The 25052-nt window shown below is 40.4% G+C and overlaps 2 protein-coding genes across 5 annotated transcripts in view; one reads left to right on the top strand and one right to left on the bottom strand.

Moving 5' to 3' along the window:
* The window catches only part of LOC121878552 (ankyrin repeat and BTB/POZ domain-containing protein 1-like), a 28954-nt gene extending 19368 nt beyond the window's left edge, over positions 1–9586 (bottom strand). Inside the window, exons 1-3 of one of the 3 annotated variants that reach the window (XM_042384856.1) lie at positions 9390–9586; positions 6707–6769; positions 4825–5025 (exon numbers count right to left, since the gene is read on the bottom strand). In XM_042384856.1, the coding sequence (XP_042240790.1) occupies positions 4825–5025; positions 6707–6769; positions 9390–9445 (320 nt within the window). In that variant the 5' untranslated portion in view covers positions 9446–9586. The remainder of the gene's footprint in view (positions 1–4824; positions 5026–6706; positions 6770–9389) is intronic. The other 2 variants (XM_042384859.1, XM_042384857.1) reach the window with 2 other exon arrangements.
* The window catches only part of LOC121878553 (ras-related protein Rab-7L1-like), a 37993-nt gene that overhangs the window by 9533 nt on the left and 3408 nt on the right, over positions 1–25052 (top strand). For both annotated transcript variants that reach the window (XM_042384860.1, XM_042384861.1), the window contains exons 2-4: positions 1833–1901; positions 22388–22588; positions 23328–23509. In XM_042384860.1, the coding sequence (XP_042240794.1) occupies positions 1833–1901; positions 22388–22588; positions 23328–23509 (452 nt within the window). The remainder of the gene's footprint in view (positions 1–1832; positions 1902–22387; positions 22589–23327; positions 23510–25052) is intronic.

The following is a 25052-nucleotide window of genomic DNA, read 5'->3' as shown; positions in this document are numbered from 1 at the left end:
AGCCCCAGAAGTGAAGAAGGAAACCACGGTGCTGACGACGAGCGCTGACCAGGGGGAGGGTATCCTCGATAAGCTATGGGCCAGGTACTCCTCGTGGCATCGACTTCTGAAGAGCGTAGCGTGGATTACAAGGTTTATAGAATGGCGGCTTAGGAAGCGAAGAACAAACATCACTGAGAAAATTTACTCAAGGTCAGTGAATTGGAAGATGCGAAATTAGCCGTCTTACGATTTATGCAAAGGAAAGGATTCCCTCGAGAACTAGGAATGTTACAACAGGGACAACCCGTGAGAGGTAGCGACGTAAGTCAGCTGGAACCTCATCTACACACGGATGGTTTGATCAGAGTAGGCGGCCTACTGAAACATGCCGCTCTCCACCCAGACCAGAAGAATTCCATACTGTTACCAAGGGACAACAGGATCACGGGGCTCATCGTGAGAGAGGTACACTCGACTGGAGCTGGACACTCAGGATGAGAACACACTCTTGCTGCAATACGTGAGACGTACTGGATACCTAAGTGCCGCAAATTACTCGACCGCACAATATGAACGTGCGTGACTTGTCAAAGGAGCAACTGGAGGCCTACCCATCAACGCCAAGCCGACCTGCCAGAAGATCGAGTGAACCCAGGAGGCCGGCCGTTCACCCACACTGGAATTGACTGCTTCGGCCCTTTTGTGGTTAAACAAGGCCGAGCCCGGGCGAAGAGATGGGGATGCTTGTTCACCTGCCAGACCACCAGAACCATACACCTAAAAGTCCTCACCTCACTAGACACTGACTTGTTCGGGGCATGCTGTACATGAAATTGTATTAAATGACCTTTTCATTGTATGGTCACAATTAAATGTTTCTTTACCCTCTGGCTATAGGGATGGCAAAGCCAAGGTTGAAGAAAAGCCTGGTGAACGGACATGCATCTGTTGAGAAGTTTGGCGAGGGGGCACGATGATGGTGGGACTCACACACCAGCACCTCAACACAGTCTCTCAGGCACAAATATGAAATATGATTCAAAACATTGACATATGCTGTGTTGGTAGGACTATAAATATTTTATGAATAGTGATATATATAACAACAGAACAAAGCATAGTGCACGTCCATTCATCTGGCCTTTCTTCAACCTTGGCTTCACTGTCCCTCCAGCCAGGGGGTAAAGAAACTTTGGATTGTTACTGTACCACATTCAAATCCTGATTCATAATTTATTATGTAAGATGATATTAATATGTTTAATACTGTAGTTCATTAGATTTTGTCACTTGATCACAAGTTACAGTAAATAAAGTACTGTATCAACTTCCCACACTTAGATGGTACAGAAATATTCATAGGATAATAGTGAGTGTGAACACACCAATATCTTATTTAAGTGTATGAAAATATATGTCCATCACTAGAAGGATCTGGACAACAACTCCAACAACCATTAAATAAAATAGAATAGAATAAAAAATATCATCTTCCAGTACACAGCAAATACAGTAGTAGGAGTGATATATTAATATCCCTAGCATAAACTAAAACATGCATATGCCAATATCTTACAGTATATACTGTACAGTCACCCAAAAAAGTCCTGTCGTGAACCATGAACCCCGAGATTCAGAATATTGAATCCGAAGCATTTATGGACAGAATAATGTATCGGTGTCAACTGCTTCGGGTTCACGAGTCTGAATCGTGGATCGCGACAGGATTTTTTTGGGTGACTGTACATGCATATTGTATATGAAAATATAGGCCTATTGCCAGATGGCACTGGCCAACAATAACATTCTTAACTACTTTATACAAAGACTGATGCCTATTTAATTTACAGAGTCTCCAGGGCACAGTGAGCAAGGCAACAAGTATCTTCATAGCCAGGAATTTGACAACTCCCAGCAAGGTATGTTTCCTCTGGCTTGTATAAAACTAATTAATTAACCGTTTACACTTTTTGTAGCATCTTAAGACCATATGGAAAGAGAATTCACCAGCTGTTGTCATGTGCATCACAGTTATTTCACTGGGAACATTATTTTATTGCATCACAGAACACTTCAATGATCACAAGGTTACAAGCCACTTGAAAAAAATTGCCTAAATCTTGTTCAATGTACATGTGTTAAAACATAGACCACTCAAAAAAATATATACTGTATAATAAATATTCCTCATAATCAAATTTAAAATTAAAAAATTGCCTTAAAACTATATTTAAATTCTTTCTTAACTGGATACAGCCACTTAATAACCATCACAATAAACCCTATTTAATACCCAGGTTAAGTTAGTGTTAGGGTGGTTAATCTTTAGGTGAAATAAGTTAGGGTGCAGATTTTTCAGGTGATCCACAAAATGAAATATAGTGTATTAGGGTCAGCCACAGTATGGTCGAGTTACCAGAAGCACACAATGTTTTGGAGGGCCTAATCTACATTAAATCGAGTAAGCTCGGTAAAAAAACGTACTGTTCAGGAGGGAGCCAATAAATTTTGAACTGAACAATCCTGTTGTCTCGCAAGGATTGGAAGGTGTGATTGTGAGACATTTCCTGCCAATTATGGTAGGCCTAATTTACTTACTTCATTCAAAATATAAAATTAATTCGCTGCAATGTGATTGGCGCCTTTATGAAAAACCTTCGTTCTTGGTGTCATTTGTTTCGCACAAGAATTGTAAAGATATTTTTTTTAAAGAGTGTACATTACAACATAAAAATGCAGTACATATATATTGAGAAATAAATAAATATTGTAGACACAGGTACGACTGCATATACTGTACTCCAGCACAGAGACTCACTCCTATACATGTACACACATATACTCCTATACTCTTACTAGGCTTAGTACAACCCCTTAGCAATCTTAGTCATTACAGAGCTCAATGTCTCAGGGAAATTTTGTTCTAAAATCCAAAAAACATAAAGAATACCCACAAAGCCCTTCAAAATTTACAAGTGAGAACATGCAGCCCCAGTCAAGAACACAAACCACCTCCACCTTTCCTTAATCACTCAACCAACCAAAGCTATTTTGAAGCCTAATACTGTTCTCAATTCCACAGCTTGAGCCAGTAGACTGTTTCACAGATCTACTTCCCTAAGTGATAAGAAATATTTCTTTATGTTTGCTCTGCATGATATCTTTGAAGCTAGTCTAGTGTTAGTGGTGCGTTGATATCATGAAAATATGGCCTGGATTCACAATTTCCATCCCTTTCCACATTATGAATGTCTCTATGAGATCTGCCCTATAATGTCTTGTCTGAAAAGTTGTTAGTCCCAAGGTCCTCAAACTATTTAGATAAACGAAATGACATAGTTCTGGAATCATCTTAGTCACTCTGTGTTGCACCTTTATTAGGGATATTAAGTCTTTCTGGAGGTAGGGTTCCATGCTTGTATACAGTAATCCAGACTGGGACATATGTAAGATTTTTAAAGTTGAAGAAGTATTTTCCTATCTTTGTATTCAAAGGCATGCTATATAATTCGCAAATCTCGGTTGACTCTTTTCCTGTTGCTCCTAGATCTTTTTCCTTATCAACAGTATTCAGGAAAGTGTTATTAACAGAGTAGTTGTTATTAGGGTTGATGTATCCTACACACAGTCTTACATTTTTTAATGTAAAAGAGCATTTGCCAGTCTCATAAGACTATTTGAAATGTTTGTGTAGATCATGTTCATGGTTGTGACATCGTCCTGACTTGCGACCTTCCCAAATATCTTCATATCGTCCACAAAACTGACAATGTGGCTAGATATATTTTCATCTATGTGCTGTGTGGTATTCCCGAGAACCTTTTTCCATTCTGAATATACTCTGTTTATGACCAGTGTATATTGGTGAAAATTTAATATCTTGGGATTTAATCAACTTTTCTTATTAAAGTACAGTACAGGAACAGTATTAAAAAAACATTATCAAAGACCAGACATATCAGTGTCAATATAGAGACTTAACCTCACAATTCACCAAGTCTACTTTGTATTTGACATTAAGTACAATTGCAGTCACCAAGACACTTATAAGCGAGACTTACTACTGTACTGTATTTAAAACACAGGGGTAAAAAAATAATGCAAATTAGAGAAACCCCATCACCTGTCATCATCAAGATAGCAGTATGTGAAGAAAAAAATTGACAGACATAACAAGTAAGGGTTATGAGAACATTACTCTCGTCCTGAAGAATGGTTAAAGAATTTACAACTATCTCGTAACAAAACACACATAATAGCATTCAAACTACTGTACTGTACTGTACTTGGAAACATTAGAGAACAGTGCCTAAGTATAGTGCAGATACCAAAGAAATGTAATTTGATTAATATACTGTAGATTGTTTATGGCATGTACTGTATCTATTAAATGAAACTAACTCTCACAGGCCTGAAAGGAGCAGTGTAGTTACAGCATAAAGTTACCCATTAATAGTTGAGTGGATAGGCCATACCTCGGGCACAAACCAAAAACCCTTTAGACAAAAGATGAGCGCTGTATCCACTCATACCCACTACTCTACTGTATCAAGGGATTTTACAAAAGATGCACACAATAAAAACAAAATAACAATCACTCACTAAAAATTAAATGGCAATTAGTTTTCTTCAAAGATTACTTGAGCTTGTACTTTATAATTTCCAACACTACTGTATCTGGGGATACAGACTTGTTATCCACACCTGAGCATCGACAATCAATGTACCACAATATTAGAACCAATGAGGCTAAAACAAAATATTTTAGAAGCTCAATTCTATACAGTACAGTACAGTAACTTCATGCATACAAAATACTGTAATACTGTATAAATAATTTACCTTCTTAGGAATTCATCATAAGCATCTCTCCTAATGGTATGAGCAGTTACTAAATTATGTTGCGTTAGAATCCGGCGAATATCATCTGTCAAGGCCCCATACAGACACCGCTCACCATCAAAAGTGTTGGCTTCACATCTGGCTCCTACTCCTATTAGATATTCCACTACTTGTAGATGGCCACATAAACATGCATAGTACCTGAAAGTACATATCAAGGAGTTACCTCATTGTTAAGACACAAGAATTAATGTGCATTTCTCAAGCTTCCCAACGGGACTTTTTTTTTTAGGTACATAAATAGATCATTTGTCAACTGTACACAGTACAAATTAAATCAAATAAGTTATAAATTTAGTCACCTTCACATTCATTTACATAGGTCAAACTAACAAATACTGTAACTGTACAAGTATACCCCGATAACAGACGCATATGCGGACTGTGAAAAGCCATTGGTTAGTGAATCAACGGGTATCGAAGCAATTAATCCCATAAGAATATTGCAAATTCAGAGGGTTGGGGACTGGCCACCCTCAAAAAACTCCCATCTACCCTTGATACATCTCTGTACTGTACACTGTCAAGCAAGAAAATAAAGCAGACATATAAAGCAAGCATAATAAGCCTTAAATAAGCAATGTAAAGCATAAATTGAGACTGTTATTTGCTTGTTTTGAGGATGGTAGAGATGGTCTAGCATGGCAAGTTCAAGTCTCTACCACTCTTTGCTGGTCCATCACCACTTTTATTATGCCTTGTCACATCACATCAAGCTGCCCCTCTTAGGGGTAGCACAAGAGGAACTATCACTGGGGCATTTAGGCATGATTGCTTAACACACGAAGATAGAAATAACGAAAAAACACGAAGATGGAGACAACATGAAAAGTGTAAACAAGTGCAGACGAGAATGAGTCGGGGCAGCGCACAGAGCCCTCTCGTGGCAAGAATTCACACCGTGCCACCGCCCGCCAAATTCAAAACAGCTCTACCACTCTTCCTCAATCGTCAGATCAATGGGGTGTCAATGAAAATTGCGGGGTATTTCCCCATATATAATCGTCGGTTATGAAAAGTGGCGATTAATGGGATGTTGGTTTTCGGGGTACAGTATACCTGTAGTAAAATTAAATAAGAAATTAATTAAGAAAAAAGCTGACCTATCCACCTTATTCTTTATTCAAAGCCAATTTAGTAAACATGCAAACTGTACTGTATTTAGGGGGTCATATTAACTAACATGAAATTACAATTGCATTTTTAATAAATTCTAATGAGTATTACTATATCAGCTGTACAATACATCATTTAACATAATAAATATAACATCTGGTTCATTCACCACATTTCAGGCATAAGCTGAGATGTCCTAAATGTTTTTTACATTGATATAGCTACAGCCTTAAACCACATCATTTAGGGCTCCATCAACAAAACCTGATACAGTACCCATGAGACTTGCACCAGGCCCCAAGTTTCCTCGCACGTCATTCGTATGGATCTTCCGTGTAACTTCAAAAAGGAAATTTTTATTGCAAACGAGTCTTAATATGAAAAAATTTGGCATTTTTAAGATTCGCTTAAATGCAAGGAAATAAAGAGCTTGGGTCAGTGCTAAGATAACATGCAGATTACCAACTGAGCCTGTAGCCCACCACTGGAGCTCCACCTTTAGAAATGTAACAAATCCCTTTCTTAGTGGTGAGGCCATTAGAAATGTCAGCTTAATTACAGGTATTAAGTGTCTCCTTCAGGAAAGGTACACAAATCAATTACTACTTTAGATACCCCCATGAAATTTTTCAGATCGACTGAAAATTCACAAATCAATCAACTAAAAGTATACTATAGTTAAAATTCATGAAAATGTAGAACTTACAGGGGTGTACTGTCCCACTTGTCTCGTATATTGACATCCACATCTCGCTGTTCAACAAGAAGCCTGCAAGAAACAGATGTATGTCAACAAATAAATAAGTCACTATCTGGATAACTTAGGTGACATGGTTGCACAAATGTGGTTTTGATGATACGTAATAAAACTGATGCGTTATCTTTTTCCTGTGATTCTAAGTTTTTCATCTTTATCTACAATCATAAATCACCTGTAGTGGGCAGGGCATTAAAAAAGATTAAAATTACAGGGTTAAGATAGCAAAAAACCTGTAGTGGGCAGGGCATTAAAAAAGATTAAAATTACAGGGTTAAGATACAGCAAAAAACCTGATCATATGGCATTAATAAACCATCTCTAAATGCTTTGTAGACAAATAAATAAATTATTTACCATAAATATTCAAACCATATTTCTTCAGTGGCGTCTTGTGTTGGTATCTCATCATCAATTATAAATTTGTGATTTTGGTCTTTGTAGACATTAAAAGAACGAAGGAGGCGCACATCGGGGGTTTTATTACCAAAAATATTGGATCAATTGTCCTTTGTTTTCAATGTTATAGGTTTCACTTTCCTGGTTTTCAGGTTTATAGGTCGCACAAATCCCCCCCTTTTTTAACCTTTGCAGAATTGATTCTTGAACCTATTAATACGTATTATATACAGTAGTTGGAATTGAATCCCATATTATGGGTTTAGATACATTCTCAATTTCTTTCCAGTAGCAATGGATTCAAAGTGTACTATATGTTTGCATACTTATTGTTTTTCTTCCAAGGGAACAGACTCGGAGACAAAATCGACTTCTTGTATTTTAACTAAGCAGTAAATGCATCCTGTACAGATTGTTCTTTATCTTATCGGAAGTTATCTTTTGTTGTAGAGGATGAAGACTGCCTCCAAGAGTTCATATATTAACATGGACTAGTTGGCAGAACTGACAGTGAAGAAGAAATATGGGTTTCAGTGCAATAAATGATGAATGTAAAATTACACAATGCCTCTTGAAGAAAGTTGTTTTCATTGGTACCAGATATCAATGTAACTTCCTTCTGCTTAATATACCGAGGGGTCTTGGGTACAGAGTCCCTCGGTTAGGAAGTTAGATAAGGTTAGGTAGGTCTGGTTGGTTAGATAGGTTTGGATGGTTAGGTTGATTAGATCAGGTTATGCTAGGTTCTACACACTCTTGTATCGGAAATTATTACTAACTATCATCCAAACAACATGAAGAAAGCATTAATGAAAGAGAACTCTTCTGTTGTTAGCCATCTCCACCACCATTACTGTAAATTTTGACCAATATGGTACAGTCAGTGGTACGTTGCAACCATGTACCAGTGTTCCTCTTGATAAGAAGTCTAATTATAAAGTTGATATATATATATATATATATATATATATATATATATATATATATATATATATATATATATATATATATATATATATATATATATATATATATATATATATATATATATATATATATATATATATATATATATATATATATATATATATATATATATATATATATATATATATACACGGTATTTTTGCGTTTACACAGCGCATTCCTACCACTAATCTATTATCATATTATAATAAGACGACTAATTATAAGATAATTTTCATCTATTACATTACCGGCGGAAATGTATAATAACGGAGATAGCATATCCAAAATTTTCTCTATTTTCTTCCATTAATCTTCCTCCATTATCGCCTGCCTCACCTCCAACACTGCGTGTCTCCTGCGTCTCCTTCATAAATCATCACGCGCATGCGTTCCCGTACACGTCACGCGGCCAATCAAAAGCGTTTTTGTTTTGCAACCAATTAAAATTATTTTGGGTTTAATTCATGGTATATTTGGCCCAATCAAATTCAAGTTTTAGTTTGGGTCTCTCATATTTCGAAATTGAAGTTCGGTTCCGACCATGGAAGTCTGCGATGGGTGTCACTTAAATTATATGGAGCTGACTGCAAGTTTTTGGGAAAAAAACGAAGAAACTATAGCATTTTTTCGATCGCATGGTGTTCTTCCAACCTCAGTAAAGTATACTAAGAGCAAGACTGAATATAAATATCGCAAAGACCAACATGTGTGGCGTTGTGTAAGAATCTCAGAATCCAACGACGAACAAGAACCAGGCCAATAAGGTAAGAAGTAGGTGATTCCATCATATGGTGAGAGTTAGGTTAGGTTTGGTTTTGGTTTTTCTAGTGTTTTTTGGTGTATTTTGCCATGATTTTTTTTCGGAAAGCATCCAACGAAACAAATTTGATAAAAAAAGGCTAATTTCCGCCAGAAATGAAGGCCATATTCGGTCTAAACACACACAAATACACTAGAAAGATATATTTTTGACTTTCTAACAGAGTGCGGTGTGACAGTGCAAATTTACCATATATACTTTAATTCCCCAAGCTTGACCTTACTGATTTATCTAACGTTGACTAATGATAACTGTTTCTGCAATATGAAATGTCAAAAAAATAAAAATCACGATAAAGTAAGACTACAAATGGTAAGCTTATTTCACCAACACTTATAACTAAATGTTAAGTTGGGTTAAGTTAGATATTAAAGAGGAATAGGCATAGCAGGTGGTTAGGAAGACTGAACATAGTTGAGCCACTAGATATTTTAATTACCTTACCTGACTTCTTCAATGTCTCCTTTCTTGCATTCGTTAAATAACTCCAAGGCATCCATGGTGAGTTGATGGGGTTAATATTCAGTACAGTTTGTATGAAGATTCGACCAAAGTAAATATTATGAACTGCGTCAGAGCACTGTTCACCTGGCGTGGGTCCCGGGTCCTGCTGCTGTGGGCGACTGTTGTTTACCTGATCAGCTGACACATTCCTCAGTGCCTTCACAAACACACAAACGAAAATATTTACCTCAATGAAAATCATACATTGGGTATATTATAATAAATCACGTTAAATAATAAAATATTTTGGTATTATTTCGCTTGTTGCCACTAAACGAATCTCGAGTTTTATAGTTGCAATCAGAAATTTCGTCAATTCTAAGACAATTTCTTAAAGTCGAAATAAACTAATGGGTTGATTTCCAGTTTTGACCTTTCTCTTGCAAATGACTTCAATATACCAGAGATCCTGGGGGGCGGTGCCCCCCCCCCCCTCCCCGGTTAGGAGGCTTTGTTCTGTAATTTTAGGTCATTTGCGAGGGAGGGGTGCTGGTGGTAGAGTGGTACCGCTCTTGCCTTCACAAGCCAGATGTCAGGTGTTCGATTCCCGGGCCGGTGGAAGTTATTTGAACATACTTCCTTGCCCCCATTAATCCCTGTTCACCTAGCAGTAAGGTAGGTACCTGGTGTAAATCGAAAGTTGCGAATTCGTATTCAGGGACAAGTTGTTGGAGCTTCCAATAACTTGATGACATAAACCACTGACTCTTGAGGCTTATACGCCCTTGACTCATGAGACATAAAGGCAAGCATGAACTTAGCATGCTTCCCTGTTGGGCACTGTAAACGCTTCTGCGCTTCACCTTACACAAGGATGTAGGGGAGTGCCCAATAAATAAAATAAAAAATAATAAAATAAATTTTGCTAGGGAAACGTCATAGAAGAAAAGTATATTTAAATTGTCTAAACCATCGGGTCACGTATTTTTCAAAAAAAAAATTCTTTGGTTGGTCGAAACTACTATGATTTGTCGTCTTGGACAGCAAATCTAGTTTCAACTGAAAGATGTCGAAATCAAATGAAAATTTTCGAAAAATTCATCAACTTGGCGATTTTCATTGAAAAAACGTCGATTCGGAGTGAAAATAGAGTCCAGTATTGGTACTAAAGGTTAGTGAACGCATATAATTATTGTGGAATAAAATAACGCAACAAAAGAACCTAACCTACCCCAACCTAACCAGCTACTTTGGTCATTGTACTCACCTACTGGGTAATTATTCCGCAAACACTGGCCAATAATAGGCCAATATAGTTTAAATAGCGAAATACATTAACAATTTCCGAATAAAACTTTAGAAAAAAATTACGTTTCGGTCATCCCTGTATTTAGATATCCAAACTAAACTAAACTAAACTAAACTAAACTAACCTAACCTAACCTAACCTAACCAAGTCACAGAACCCAAGACCCTCCCCATATGACCGAAACTAAAATAATACCAAACTTAATAAAGGTGAATGGTCTGGTACTTAAGTTTGGATCTGGCTGCTGAGGTATTCTTGCCGATAAACGTTACTGTCTGAAGCCGTGGTGTCCTCCCCCACAACCACAACACGGGAGCAATCCTTTACATTGAGCACGAGCACATCCCTTGAGTTGCACACGACTCTTCAACAGCACAGGTAGAGAGCTCAGGGCGGGAGACTGAGGCATCACACCGACCACCACAAACCACCGTCCAGCCACCCGTTCAACGTGCACTCCATCGTTTCTTCTCTGTGGTGTGAACTTTAGATTAGCTCCGAAACATAATCGAATCCCTATGAAGCTCCAAGCCATCGAACCCTACTAAGAAAATCTTTCAACTCTTAACATACTGAAACATTACAAAATAAAACAAGCAACAAGATTTCATTTATCATAAAGTATACAATGAAACCGTAATGATACAAAGATTATTTATATATGTCAAGGTATGGAACGGTAACCGAACATAATATTAACCCAACACAATCTTAAGGAGCTCCGTGGCTCCGCAAGCTCGTTACACAGCTTTCTTAATACTCTGGGGTGCACCATATCAGGACAGGGGACTCTCAATTTATTTCTTATACCCTCTTGTGAGAGCATGAATGTATGGTTCCTTGATTATTTTTTTTTACGCTGAATAACTTCCCACTGTTAGTTTAATTAATTGTATTACATGAAGATGAGAGACCCAAGCTTATTTCACCTGATTATTAAATACCCAAACGTGACCTGGACGGGTTAGGTTATGTTAGTTTAGGTAAGTTTAGGTTAGGTTAAAGTTAAATTAGGTTAAGTTAGGTAAGGTTAGGTTCGGTCTTCCTAGGTTGGCTTGCCTATTCACCAGGTGAAATAAGCTAGGGGACTTAATGTTCGGGTGAAATAAGCTATCTAGCCTTAACCTTCAGATGAAATATGATCCGAGTTACACCCTCTTCCACTTCGCAACGTCGAATCAAGATCCATTAGTGATCATGCTTGAAGCTGAGAAGTGATCATTCAGAAAGCTTTCATAATTTGGTAATTTTCAGTTTCCTTGAATAACTTAACGTAATCGAAAAATATTTATTTTGGTGACTGAACAGCATCTGTGAAGTCATTTACGGAAGTCTACAAACAACACGGGTCCTTGCGCTTTCCCTCCCAACTCACAGTTTGTCGTGGGTACATCTACAGATTACGATTTCACACATGTCCAAGTACTTGCCAATAGTGTGTAAGAGACGTGACCGACCTGCCAAGTCGCTAACGAGTGAATATGTATAAAACCTACACAGTGGACTGCTCTTTCCTCATGAAAAGAATTATTGATATTAAGATGTTTTCATCCTCCCCATCCCTTGATTTCCGAGGGGAGCATGTCCCTCTGCTTTACTGCGATAGGGGCACCTATTTACAGACGAGACAGGAATGATACAGATTATAACTCACTTGAAAAGAACGTGTACTTGGCTGAGCATCCCGGTCACTAATAAAATTCCACTCTGATGTATGAAATTTACAAGTCCACTTTGCTTACATAACAATATACAGCGTTAACAGAGGACCGTGTTCTGAAGAGTTCAGAAGCAAGAAAGGACATAGAAATAATAAGATAGGAAATCACAAATATTTTATTTTGAATTCACTGCACAACTCTGCTTTTCACTGTCTTCCCAGCAGTGTGTCCTCTCTTGGTCATCATCCTCTGGCCTCTCTTCATCTCACTCTGCTTCTATGGCTTTCATCCGTCTCCTTGTCTTCTGATATTCTTTGAAATCTCCTTTTCTTTCCTGGCCTTCTTTCTTAATATCTGGCCTTCCTTAACCTTCTTTCTTAATATCTGGCATTCTCCAGCCTTTCCTGGCCTACCCTGACTTTCTTCAGCCGTCCCTATTGGCATGTGGTATTTCATGCCCTTCCCAGGCCTTCTCTGGTAGCAGTAACTGGACTCCAGGTGAAAGTATCCACCTCTGTCATGCCACGCTCCACCATCAGTAGCCGCCATCAACACTCACCATTACTGCTCACTATTACCATTTATGTAGGAGGGAGTTGGGAAAGCTGTGAGAAAAGGTGACAGAGAGGGAAGGAGGGTGAGACGTGAGAGAGGGTGTGGGTGGGTGGGTGAGAGAGGGAGGAGAGTGGGGGCGTGGGGCAGAGTGGAGTGGAGGGAGGCGACTGAAGACCGGTTCACCCTTGCCCGTGGTAGTAGTGGTAGCGGGAGGGAGACCAGTGGTGACCGTGATCCTGGTGTAGGTGCTGCGATACGCTTCTTTCGGGTTGGTTACTGGAGTGTAGTTCACATACACATTACATCACTACACCACTCCACTGCTACATCAGTTTACGTCCTTGTGCCTGTGTGATCACGTCAGCTGTGAGAGTGATCATTTCTACACTTGTCTACTGCAACTGTATGGGTGTTCGCTCGCCCCGTTCATTCGCTGTTTGTCCTGTGGTCATATGAACAGTGCGAGTTGTTCATGACAAACGTTGAGAAGGTATGGTAGTGTTCAATGGCGAAGAAAGTGAAATATTATTAACAGTGGATAAATATATTCTATACCTGGTGCAGTGTTCTGAAAACTGATTGGATATGGAGGTAGTGAAGTTCAGTGTCGGTGTACAGTGTAATTATCGAGGCCTGCTATATGTTGCGTTATATAACATCACTACGCCGCTGACCCATGATGGTTTTAGGGTGACGGAGATCACATTACAGTGATGATATTGACAGTATTATTCAACTGACGTAGATTGTGATGCCATGATGGTGGAGAAGGTTGGGTGATGCTGCAGACACTGGTGGTGGCACAGTTTGGGAGAAGACTGTGAGAGTTAGGGACAAAGTTGTGATGGTAAGGAGATATAAAGCAATGTTGTGCTTCTCAACTTATCATTCACTTCATTTATATCAAACTAAATACAGAGTGTAAGTGAGAGATAAATACTCATAGCAATAGTATGGTCGGTCTGTGATATCAAATTATTGTTTAAGTTTGATTTAAAAAGTTGTTGTAATAGAAAAAAAGATATTATTGAATACACGAAATATAATTATAATTGATCTTTCAAAACACACTTATCATTAGTAGTAGTAGTAGTAGTAGTAGTAGTAGTATGATCTTGCGGGAGAAATGTTAAAAACCAGAGCGACATTTCCGGGGTCCTGGAAGAGCGAAAGTGAATATAACACTAAACTGGACGAGGCTCAGATATTGTACCTGCTGTTACTAACTGGCAAAGTGAGACTTGAAAATGACAATGACAGTTTTGAAGATGGAGCTAAAATTCTGTAGGGTGGTGTGGGTGGCCTAGGGGATGGCCGTACACTATAGTCTCTCTCCGTCCACCCGGGGAATTCAGTTGGCAACGTAAAAAATAAAAAATAAATGAAAAAATATATGAACAAATATTAAATATTCATAAAGCCAAAATTGGTAACAGATGTTTAGACAAGATATACTGGTCATATCTTTTCACTTCTCACACTTCTGAAATGGTTTACCAATTAGAAATAACTGTACAGTATCTAGGAAATTTATAGAACTCCAGAAACTAAGTATAACCTTTAGAAATTGTTAGCATCAATGAAATAATGTTGACCTTTAAAATTATTGTTTATAACCTAGAAATAATTTTGTCTGGAAAAAAGTGGTGATAACTAGCGATACCCTTGTGACGTGTAAGTGTGTCTAGCACGTGGGGATGGTCCTGATGCCACGAGGGTTCAGAGTTAGTCATAGTACAGTACTTGTGGGTAAGCGTCACATTTCAATTGTCTAGTTATAGTCCACACACACACACACACACACACACACACACACACACACATTACTTTCGCTAATTCTCCAATACAACAACAGTCAAGAAAAGGAAACATCCCTTCTATGCTTTTCTAATATACGTCAAAAACTCGCCCCACATGTTATAGTTACAGCACGCCATCACTGGGTCACACGTAACAGCATAAACAGGTTTTATCGACACAGGTCTGCGTGTTTCGGCCGTTAGCCTCACATGACTAGGCTGACTTGATTTTTGTGGGCGTGTGTGTCAGAGGCTCATCTTGGCCTCAACACCTGGTCCAGGTCATTGTTTCTGGTGTACTCGTTTGCTGATTGGTATTAAAGTTGGTGACGTCATGATTTATTCGCCTGATTGGTACTAGAGTCGATGACATGGCATAAAATGACGTCTGGTAATATCAAGTAGCTAGTCTCACGCTTACTTGCGTTGTTTAAGACGTATTTACATTCATATAATTTTCTTAACAATATAAGACCGTGAGTACTGCGGCTGGAGACCGTAATATTTACGGTCAATCAATCAATCAACCGTCACTCCATCATTCTTATTTCATTTTCCTATTTTCATGTGATATCATTCAACACAGCCTCTTATGACGCAACACCTGGTGCACCGAGGAAGAGTGTTGACTGGTGCCCTGTTACTATTAGCGAGTGGAAGACGTGGCAGGTTGTGCGACACCTCCACCACTCAGACAAGTAGGCCGGAGCCCCTCACTTGTGTGTCATCTGAGTGTACGAGAAACTCAGAATCGTATGTATTAAAGACACGCCATATCAGAATCTATATCAAAAGAGAACCTCTACTTAGAAGATAAACAGAATATAGATGGAAGAAGAGAAGAAATATCTGGACAACAGACAACGCACATACGGAAACATAAATAAAACTCAAGTAAAGAATTGGGAACCTTTATAGAGGAAAACATATGAGGTAATATATAAGATGATGAATAAATGTGTAACAGGAGAGGAAACTATACAGACACGCTGGAGGTAGAGAATTGCAGTACCAAAAGTTGAGATAAAAATGACGAAAATCACTAGAAACAAGTGAAGCGCGGGAGGAGAGACCCACTGTTGCCACGTCAATTATCTCCTTGAATTTTTTTTCCTAGCCTTCTGAACCTTGATATTTTGTTCTTCAAGACCCGACACATGACATGACAGGCCAACTCTTAAGGTAAGACTTACCTAACAAATGACTGGTGACGATAACAAACAGGCGAACATTCAATACGAAATATTCAGGGGTTAATATTAAGTATTTAAGAAAAAGATGAAAAATGAACGATAATCTTTTTATTTAGAAGTTGTTCCAGGACTCGCGGTGCATCACTCGTTTCATCAGTCGTGGAATGATTAGTCATTCACTTTCCAGGGACTGTCCAGCAGGGTTGAGAGAAGTCCACCCCCCAGTAACCCATTGCCTCAATTCCTACCTCCTCTTAAATTTCTTCAATTTCTGAACTATAACTTCCTCCCCCCACCTCTAATCTTCTTTCACCCCCCTTTCTTAAAAAAATCAGTCAATCAACTTCACCATACATTTTCCTTAGTATATTTGAGAGGTTTATTCTTCTATAGACTTTAGCATCCATATTGATCAAATTCCCTTTCATACTGGAGAATAAAGCAAGTTCGTGTCCTTTCTTCTGTTGCTCGTAACATAGAATACTTTTGTCACCCTTTCTATTAGTTTTGTCTTTTGTTCTGGACACTTATACTTATGATTAATATCTTCAGTCTTGTCGTCTATAGTCCGTCTCATCTCATTATTAAGTCTGTTAACAGTCTGTCAGTATGATTGTTTGTGGCCAGTCAGGAGTTTCCAAAAATGTTGAATATATAGAAATTATCGTTTATCAGTAATTATCCATAATTAGTGTAACTGTTTTATAACGTCATGATTGTCTTATAACATCATGACTGTCTTATAACACCATGACTGTCTTATAACATCATGACTGTTTTATAACATCATGACTATAACATCATGACTGTTATAACATCATGACTGTCTTATAACATCATGACTGTTTTATAACATCATGATTGTTTTATAACATCATGACTGTTTTATAACATCATGATTGTTTTATAACATCATGACTGTTTTATAACATCATGACTGTCTTATAACATCATGACTGTTTTATAACATCATGACTGTCATATAACATCATGACTGTCTTATAACATCATGACTGTCATATAACATCATGACTGTTTCATGAGATCATAACTCTTATATACAGTATGATCATCGTAACTGCTTTAGAAGATCAATATAACTGGACAATATAATCAGCATGACTGGGAAATCTGATCAGCATGACTGGTAATCAGCGTGACTGGTGAATCTGATCAGCGCGTCATCATGGCCTGACCCTGATAATCCCCCCAATCCCGTCTTAGCTGGTTCTCCATGGTTCAGATGTACACAACTTTATACTGCTTCAAGGCTCGTGTGTCACGCTGCTTGTGTGTGTGTGTGTGTGTGTGTGTGTGTGTGTGTGTGTGTGTGTGTGTGTGTGTGTGTGCTATTTAGGTATGACTTACAGTACCAAGACTTAGGATGAGGGTGAAGGTGGGGAGATGAGAGAGGGGGGTGAGGAGGAGTGAGGAAAGAGAAAGAGAGAGACTAAAAGACAGAAGGAGGAGAGGGTATAAATGAAAAGGGGGAGAGAAAAGAGGTAGTGTGAATGGAGCTAACGGCAAGAGAGAGAGAAGGAATGAGAGAGTGTGAGGGAATAAGAGAGAGAAAGAGAGGAGGGGGAAGAGGGAGTGAGACATAGTGATCAGCAGGGAGGAGGAGGAGGACCCTGACAAAGAGGCAGGAGAGAGACAGATTGTGTGTCATCAGCTTCACACACGTGACGCCTCCAAGCTTGCTGTGGCTGGAGTGTGCAGGTGTGGGTAGGTGTGTAGGGAGGTAGTGCAACACGGCCATCAAGTTGTTGACCCTAAGATGAATGTTGATGTTTCAGCTAACACTATCACTACTACTACCAGCACTAGCCTTCTACCCTTCCTCTGACTACCATAACAAACGTATTACACTACCATTTATTTTGCCTCCAGTACTACTCAGTCTTCCTCGGGTGTCTTCAAGAGCTTATTACTATTCGCTTCAAGTGTTTAGAAAAGGTATACTCTTTTCTTTGTCCTTGTGGGTGTCCCCAGACCCCAGTACCACCCAGCCGAAGTCTTGGTGGTAGTCGTCAGGGTTGGTGTTTCTAGTACCATGACGGACGGCCTTATGACAGGGAAGTCCTGGAAGGCGACGCTGACTAACCCTAACTTTAAGTAGGAGTTAAGACCCCAGGGTATGAATCATGACCCCAGGGTATGAATAATGACCCCAGGGTATGAATCATGACCCCAGGGTATGAATCATGACCCCAAGGTATGAATCATGACCTCAGAATCATGACCCCAGGGTATGAATCATGACCCTAGCGTATGAGTCATGACCACAGGATCATGGTACTGTTACCACGTGAGGATGTCTGGGAGGTCTTGGGTGTATGTGTAAGAGTTGGCCGTATTTATGTTTCCAAATTCAGGGAGCCATAAATTAGTGGATGTCCTAATTGATAGAAGTCGTTCAATTGCTCACGTGATCCACAGGTGTTTCAAAACCTCCAGAGCAGCGAGAGTGTGGGGTGAGGCTTTACATAAACCGTGTGTCATCGGCTTCAAATTCAATTTCAGTGGCGAGCATCACATGAGACTGAGTCAAAGACAGCGAACGTGACGAACTGCGTTTCTGCCTCCGTCCCTCCCCGTGGCGGCAGACCAGGTTCGAGGATTACTAGAGAGAGAGGGAGACTGTTCCCTGGGGCACCCTCACCGCCTGAAGGTCCATCAGCACTTCCTTAGGTGGTGATGGCGATCAACGGAAGGTTTTTCAAAAGGGTACAAAAGCAGACACGACACTCGTGTCCAGGGCGTCACATTACAGCACATGGATCACGGGTTCTCTCCTCACGTCACCACCCCCCCCTGCCTTTCCATGTGACCACAGGAGGAGAAGGGGGGGGGGGTCCTCCCATCTTCTCAGCCCCGCCTTACCACAGCATCAACCCCTCCCCCTCTTTTAATTCTTGCCTCCCGCACCCCCTCATCCCCAACACGCTGTCCTTGGCACGTAATTTCAGAAGTTTAACATATAATTTTCATCAACAAATTTTTAAATTACAAAACTAAGTGACACAATATATATTTTTTAGATATTAACCTGACGCCAAGCATAAGGAACACCCTGATAAAAGCAGCAAGAGTTAGATAATTATGGGGGCAGCTCCGGCACCTCGCTCCTCCCTCGCGCCTTTGTGACCACCACACGCGCACGCACACACGTATTCTTCCTCGGCACTGTCTTACACAGATTGTCCTCCGCTGGCAGTTACTCCCCGGCGGTCTCGCCAGTCTGTCTACCGGAGTTTGTTCAGTGACTTGTTCGTCTGAAGTGACAGTGATATGTCGAATTTATAATTAGTTGGAGTGTTATGTAGGGAGAGTGACTGGACGGCTGGGACTGTCAGGTTGTGCTTCTGAAATTATTAGTATTGACAGTTCATAGTTCCTACTGACATATATATTACACTCAAACAACTTGTATCCTGTATCAAACACTTGATTGTTAGTTGTAAATAATTTTGTTTGACAGCAAGGAAGAGTCTTTTTGATACACAGCTAAATAGATAATTGATCACAGATATCCTTTACTTTGAACTTGATTTTCTAGTAATTAAGTAATTTAAGTAATTTGACGTGAATAGCCATCTTTATTGAATAGCCCCAAGATATAGTAAGCAGAGTAAGTTTAGCTGGGACTAGCGGGGACACCACCACATACTGACATCTATAGTTTCATGTGATCTGAGGTGATACACATCCACCTGTAACTACTTGAGACATGAATATAAACAAATTTCTGTGCACATTTCAGCTTAAAGCCAAAACAGGATATGAACGTTATATAACAGACAATAAACAATAAGTTAAAACTCATGAGGAGTAACACGTGAAAATATTCACCCATAAGAACCTTGTTAACATTATTTATAGATTCACGATCTTGCAGTTAGTAGTGACACACCGTTACCTGGAGGATTGTATCGCAGAATGGTGACGGAAGTGTTACTGGTGATGATGATGATAACTAGTGTGACGACAGCCTGTCTGTGGACCAACTGTCAGAGGCGCTCTGTTCCCGTCCAGGGCCAGTACACAGTGTCCGGCACCACCTTCGAGGTCTAAACTCCCCTCTCAGCATCTGGAGCTCCTCTGTGTGGAAGAAAACACAGTAAACGCGGACTCTTCTACTGTGAACCAAAGTGATAATCAATTACTTCCCAAGTGTTCTTATTCTGGTTCTTTCTTTTCCCATTTCATAAAAACGATACAAGGAACTTTCTAAGAGTCAAGAGCTTAACATATCGAGCTACACTGACGAGTAACGTTAAATTATATAATTATATCCCTCGGTAACTCCAACGACGTGAGTACAGTCGGCAGCAAGGTAAAAATCCAGTTTTTGTTACCCCACTTATCTGCAATCCATCACTAACGCCTAGTGTGGCCACTTGACCACCTGGACCCAAGCGAGGACTGTACGAGGGAATCCCGTCTCTCCAGGTGTGTGAGAGAACCAGAAAGGCATCATGCTGGCCGAACTTCTTCTCACTGGCCTCTTCGGCGTCGCCTTCTACATGTTTATGGACCAGTTTCGTCTGGTTAAAGACCCGGTGGTCGTCGTGCTCAAGGACGACAGGGAAAACAAGGAAAGCAAGGAAACTAAGGAAACCAAGAGAGGCGAATCCTCAGGCGATGCGGTGAACGAGACTTGGAAGGAGAAGAAAGACGAGAGGATACCACCAAAAAAGAGCGATAGCTTCAGGTTGACCGACTCGGGTCGCGCCTCATAGACCTGTAACACGTTTGTTGGACGGATTCTGTTCCTTGTGGGACCGAAGTGAAGGAGCTGTATGTTAATTGGCCTGTCACCATAATGCTGCACAGGGTCTACACATTATGCTGTATGGATGGATCTCTAATTTAGAAATTATAGTTTATTGGATGCTCTTTACTGTAAATCACCTATGCGTCGCTTGGAGCTTGAGTCGAAGGAATTATATTTACTTCGGCACCTAGGTTGAGGGAATTTAATTTCATGAGTAAATCAAATCGATTTTTTGTGTGTGTGTTTTTTGCTTCGTAGGTGGTTTAGAAGTTTGGGGGGATATCAAGAAAATGTTTAACGCAAAGCTGTTCCAGAAAAGCGGCTGTGTATTAACTTATGCTTCAGTAGACATATTCAACCGTTTCTTACTTTAAAAAGTAGATTGTCTTATAAGCTTGAAACCCTCTTGTATGTGATTTTGCATAGTGAAGGGCACAAGAGTGGTATACTATGCTCCCTGGGTAAACTAAACTTATTAGGTTATGCTCCTTGAGTGGATTAAACTTGTTGGGTTATGCTCCCTGGGTGGAGTAAACTTGTTAGGTTATGCTCCCTGGGTGGAGTAAACCTGTTTGGTTATGCTCCTTGATTAGAACAAACTATAGGGTTACGTTTTATTAATGCTCTGTGAGTGGAATAGGCTTGAGGTATTCACGAAAAGGCTGTAATGTTCAGGGATTCAAATGAAAATCTCGCGTGACGGCCATTTGTCAGTAAGTTGACGTGTGTATACCCATAGCGCTTCAGTAGTTATTTACACCTCGTTCGTCTTATAGCTTAACCAGAATAAGATTATGTAGGAGTGACTCAAACACCAGTAGCAGGCCTCTTGTTTACACCCGGTAACACCTTAATCACGACAGATAAACTTTATAGAAAAACCGTAAAACTTCACAATAAAAGCACGTTTAAATCACTCTTTAAAGTCAAGTGTAAAAGCTGAGGCAGCAACACACTTTAAACAACCAATCAGGAAAAACTTTATGATAAATTCCAGCAAATCGGGAAAATATCCAACCAATCACAGTGGCGTTGACCTTTCAAACCTCACCGGAGTGGAACACATCCAAGCTTATGATGTAATTTCGAAATTTTCCTTTTTAATCTCTTAAGAAAAAAAAAATAGACAATAGACGACTTAAGTGTGGTAGGGCGGTAGAGTATTAGCAGGGAGGGGAAGAGAGGGAAAAATTGCGCGGGGAACGACAGTGGCTCCCCCACTCTCGCTGGGGGGACAGTTGTCGCTGCCGCCATGATCCGCAGACGAGACCCGCAGGAGGGCGGCTACTACCTGAAGAAGCTGCAGGTGGAGGAGGACACACAGAGTAACAATGGCGGTGAGTCTTGGATGACGTGTGTGTGTGTGTGTGTGTGTGTGTGTGTGTGTGTGTGTGTGTGTGTGTGTGTGTGTGATACAAAACGACTGGAGTTCCTAAAGAGAGTCTGCCTGATGTGTGTTGTAGCTGCCTTGTTGACTCTTGTATGTAATACAGATGTGAAGTAAATGGGAGAACCTTCCTTGTTAACTCTGTGTATATGTCTGGATAACTTGTGGTCCGTCAGCTGTTTTATGAAGCTGATGTGTAAGGTCAAGGCTGTGTGTGTGTGTAGCAGTTGTTGTTGTCAGGATCCACCTGGAGGAGGTGTAGCATTACTTTACTGTTTCCTGACTTACCTTGACCTAAACGTTTGTGCTTCTTACAGAGGTGCCGGAGATGACTGAGCGACTCTTCAAGGTCATCATTATCGGGGATCCAACGGTGGGCAAGACATCCTTCGTGCAGCGCTACGTCCAGGACTCCTTCAGGAGGGACTATAAGGGCACCGTCGGCGTCGACTTCGCCCTCAAGATCCTCAAATGGTCAGAGTCGGAGACCATCAAGTTACAACTCTGGGACATCGCCGGTGAGTTGAAGGTTATAGATGTGTGTTCCTGGTGTGTACAGGACCTACCTGACGGGGAAGGTGTGAGGCGGCGGCGATAACTGTTTAGAACGAGGTACAGATCATTATACAGTACAAAGTAGATATATTAAACAACTATAAACCTCCCATAATTATACCTAAGATTTCACTTGTATCAGGGTACAGGTGTCAGGGTACAGGTGTCAGGGTACAGGTGTCAGGGTACAGGTGTCAGGGTGCAGGTGTCAGGGTACAGGTGTCAGGGTGCAGGTGTCAGGGTGCAGGTTTCAGGGTGCAGGTGTCAGGGTACAGGTGTCATAGTGCACGTATCAGGGTGCAGGTGTCAGGGTACAGGAGTCAGGGTACAGGTTTCAGGGTACAGATGACAGGGTTTCATTTTACTTAGATATCACATTTTAAGGTACAGTATGAGGATATAAGAGGTAGGTGTAAGGAGGCCTGGAATCAGAAGCAGCACCAGGGCCCACGTGTAAGGGTATCAGTATATTCACGTACCAGTGTATTAGTATAATCAATACAGTATATACAGTATATTTATATAAGTATTAGTGTAAGTATGTATGAGGTATCAGGGTAGCCGTATTATACCGTTTATAAGGTTGTGCATAAGACGATGTAAGGTATAGGAACTAGAGACCCTTTTCCAGGTGTGGTATAAGTATCAGGGTGTACAGGTATGAGGTATAAGGTTCACTGATTTACCCCCCTCATCCGGCAGGTCAGGAGCGGTTCACGTGGATGACTCGGGTGTACTACAAGGATGCTCAGGGCTGCATCATTATGTTCGACCTCACCAACCGCAACTCATTCCTCAATACACTTAAGTGGAAAAAAGATGTCGACTCAAAGTGTACGCTCGACGATGGCAGTCCCATCCCCTGCATGCTCCTGGCCAATAAGGTGCGTCATAATTTGTTCCTTGTATTATTAAGACCAATAAGAAGCATTCTAACCAGTTCACTGCATATCTTAGCCAATAAGGTGCGTCCCAACCTTTTCCCTGCATGTTACTGACCATCTCTTGCATACTCCTGTTTCGTAAATATTCAACCTTATTCAACCTCTCCCTGCGCCAAAAGAGTGCGTATTGACTCTGAGAATCGCTGTCACACTCAAGTAAAAAGCGACCAACACAGGACCAGTGGCGCAAAAACAGCGAGGTGATAATTGCGGCATAGGTGGCCCTGACACAAGAAAACACCGAGTCAAATTTACGACCGAGAATACTGTTGAGTGAAAACGAAATTAAGTTGGAAGTTAAATCGGTCTGTGTGTGTGTGTGTGTGTGTGTCATCAACCCCGTGTTTTCTCTGTCTGAAGATTTGTCTATTATCACTTATGTTATTTGGATCTTCTCTGCATTAATACAATTATACAATATACAGTGATTATGTAACGATAAGGGCGAAGGAGATGGTTAAGTAGGCGAAGGAGTTCATGGTGGTGTGACTGGTGTAGGCTGTGGTGAGGATGGATCACACTTCATAGGGGTAATGTGAGAATAAACTTGAAGGAAACAAAAGTAAGGAAAATAGGTGCAGGAGTTTACGTTTTGGGCAACACCTTAACAGATAAGTCACTCTAATGAAGAAGTCAGACTGGCTAAGAGGAAACGTGTTGTCAATAGGCAAAGAACGACTGTGTACTAGATAGTTGCAGGAAGACCTTTAGACGAAGTTGATGAAAACCTTAGTGAGGAGGGTAGAGGCGAGGAGAGCTAGAGTTTATTTAAGGAAGAACTTGATATTACTCGAAGGTTTTGAGACGTGGGTATAGAGAAGGAGGGTGGGAGTGTCGTAGTCAGGGAGGAAGGTTGATGAGGAAGTATACTACAGGTAGATGTAGAAGAGAGGGAGCTAACTGAACTATTAAAAGCAGATAGAAAATATGACAACATATTCTATGAGGTTTTAATGTACTGTAACTAGATCCAGGATGTGATAGTTACCAGAGAGAGTAACAAGGCTGACGTCAGAATTCCGTAGAGACGAACCCTTGTCATAACTGTAGCAGCTGTGACGTTAACCAATTTTCTTTCTATTAAAAACAAGAACGAATGAGTGGTGTTGGCAGTCGTCGCTTCGTAGGTAAAAACACGCGGGAGTCATCACCGTCCACCCATACTCACACAGGTCGGTACCATATAAACAACACCAGGAACTGAAGTCAATAGTGTCTGCTTTGGCGTTCCTGTTCACCCCAGAAGCTATAATAAAACCAGATGAACGTTTGTCCGCCTTCACTGTGTGTCAAGCATCAGTGTCAGCCATATAACAGTTAACTTCCTTTTAATCACTCCCCTCCCCGTCACCGGTACCCCCCCAAACACACACACACACACTTCTCTCTTACCCCTGATGGTGAAACTGGCGCCACCTCCCTCAATGTTGACCCAAGCATATTTACTTAAGAGTTTAGCGATGCACCATTTCCTCTGACATGA

This window comes from Homarus americanus, unplaced genomic scaffold (assembly GCF_018991925.1).
Source record: "Homarus americanus isolate GMGI-L3 unplaced genomic scaffold, GMGI_Hamer_2.0 scaffold41027, whole genome shotgun sequence".
NCBI lineage: Eukaryota > Metazoa > Arthropoda > Malacostraca > Decapoda > Nephropidae > Homarus > Homarus americanus.
This window is presented reverse-complemented; position numbering and strand designations above follow the sequence as displayed.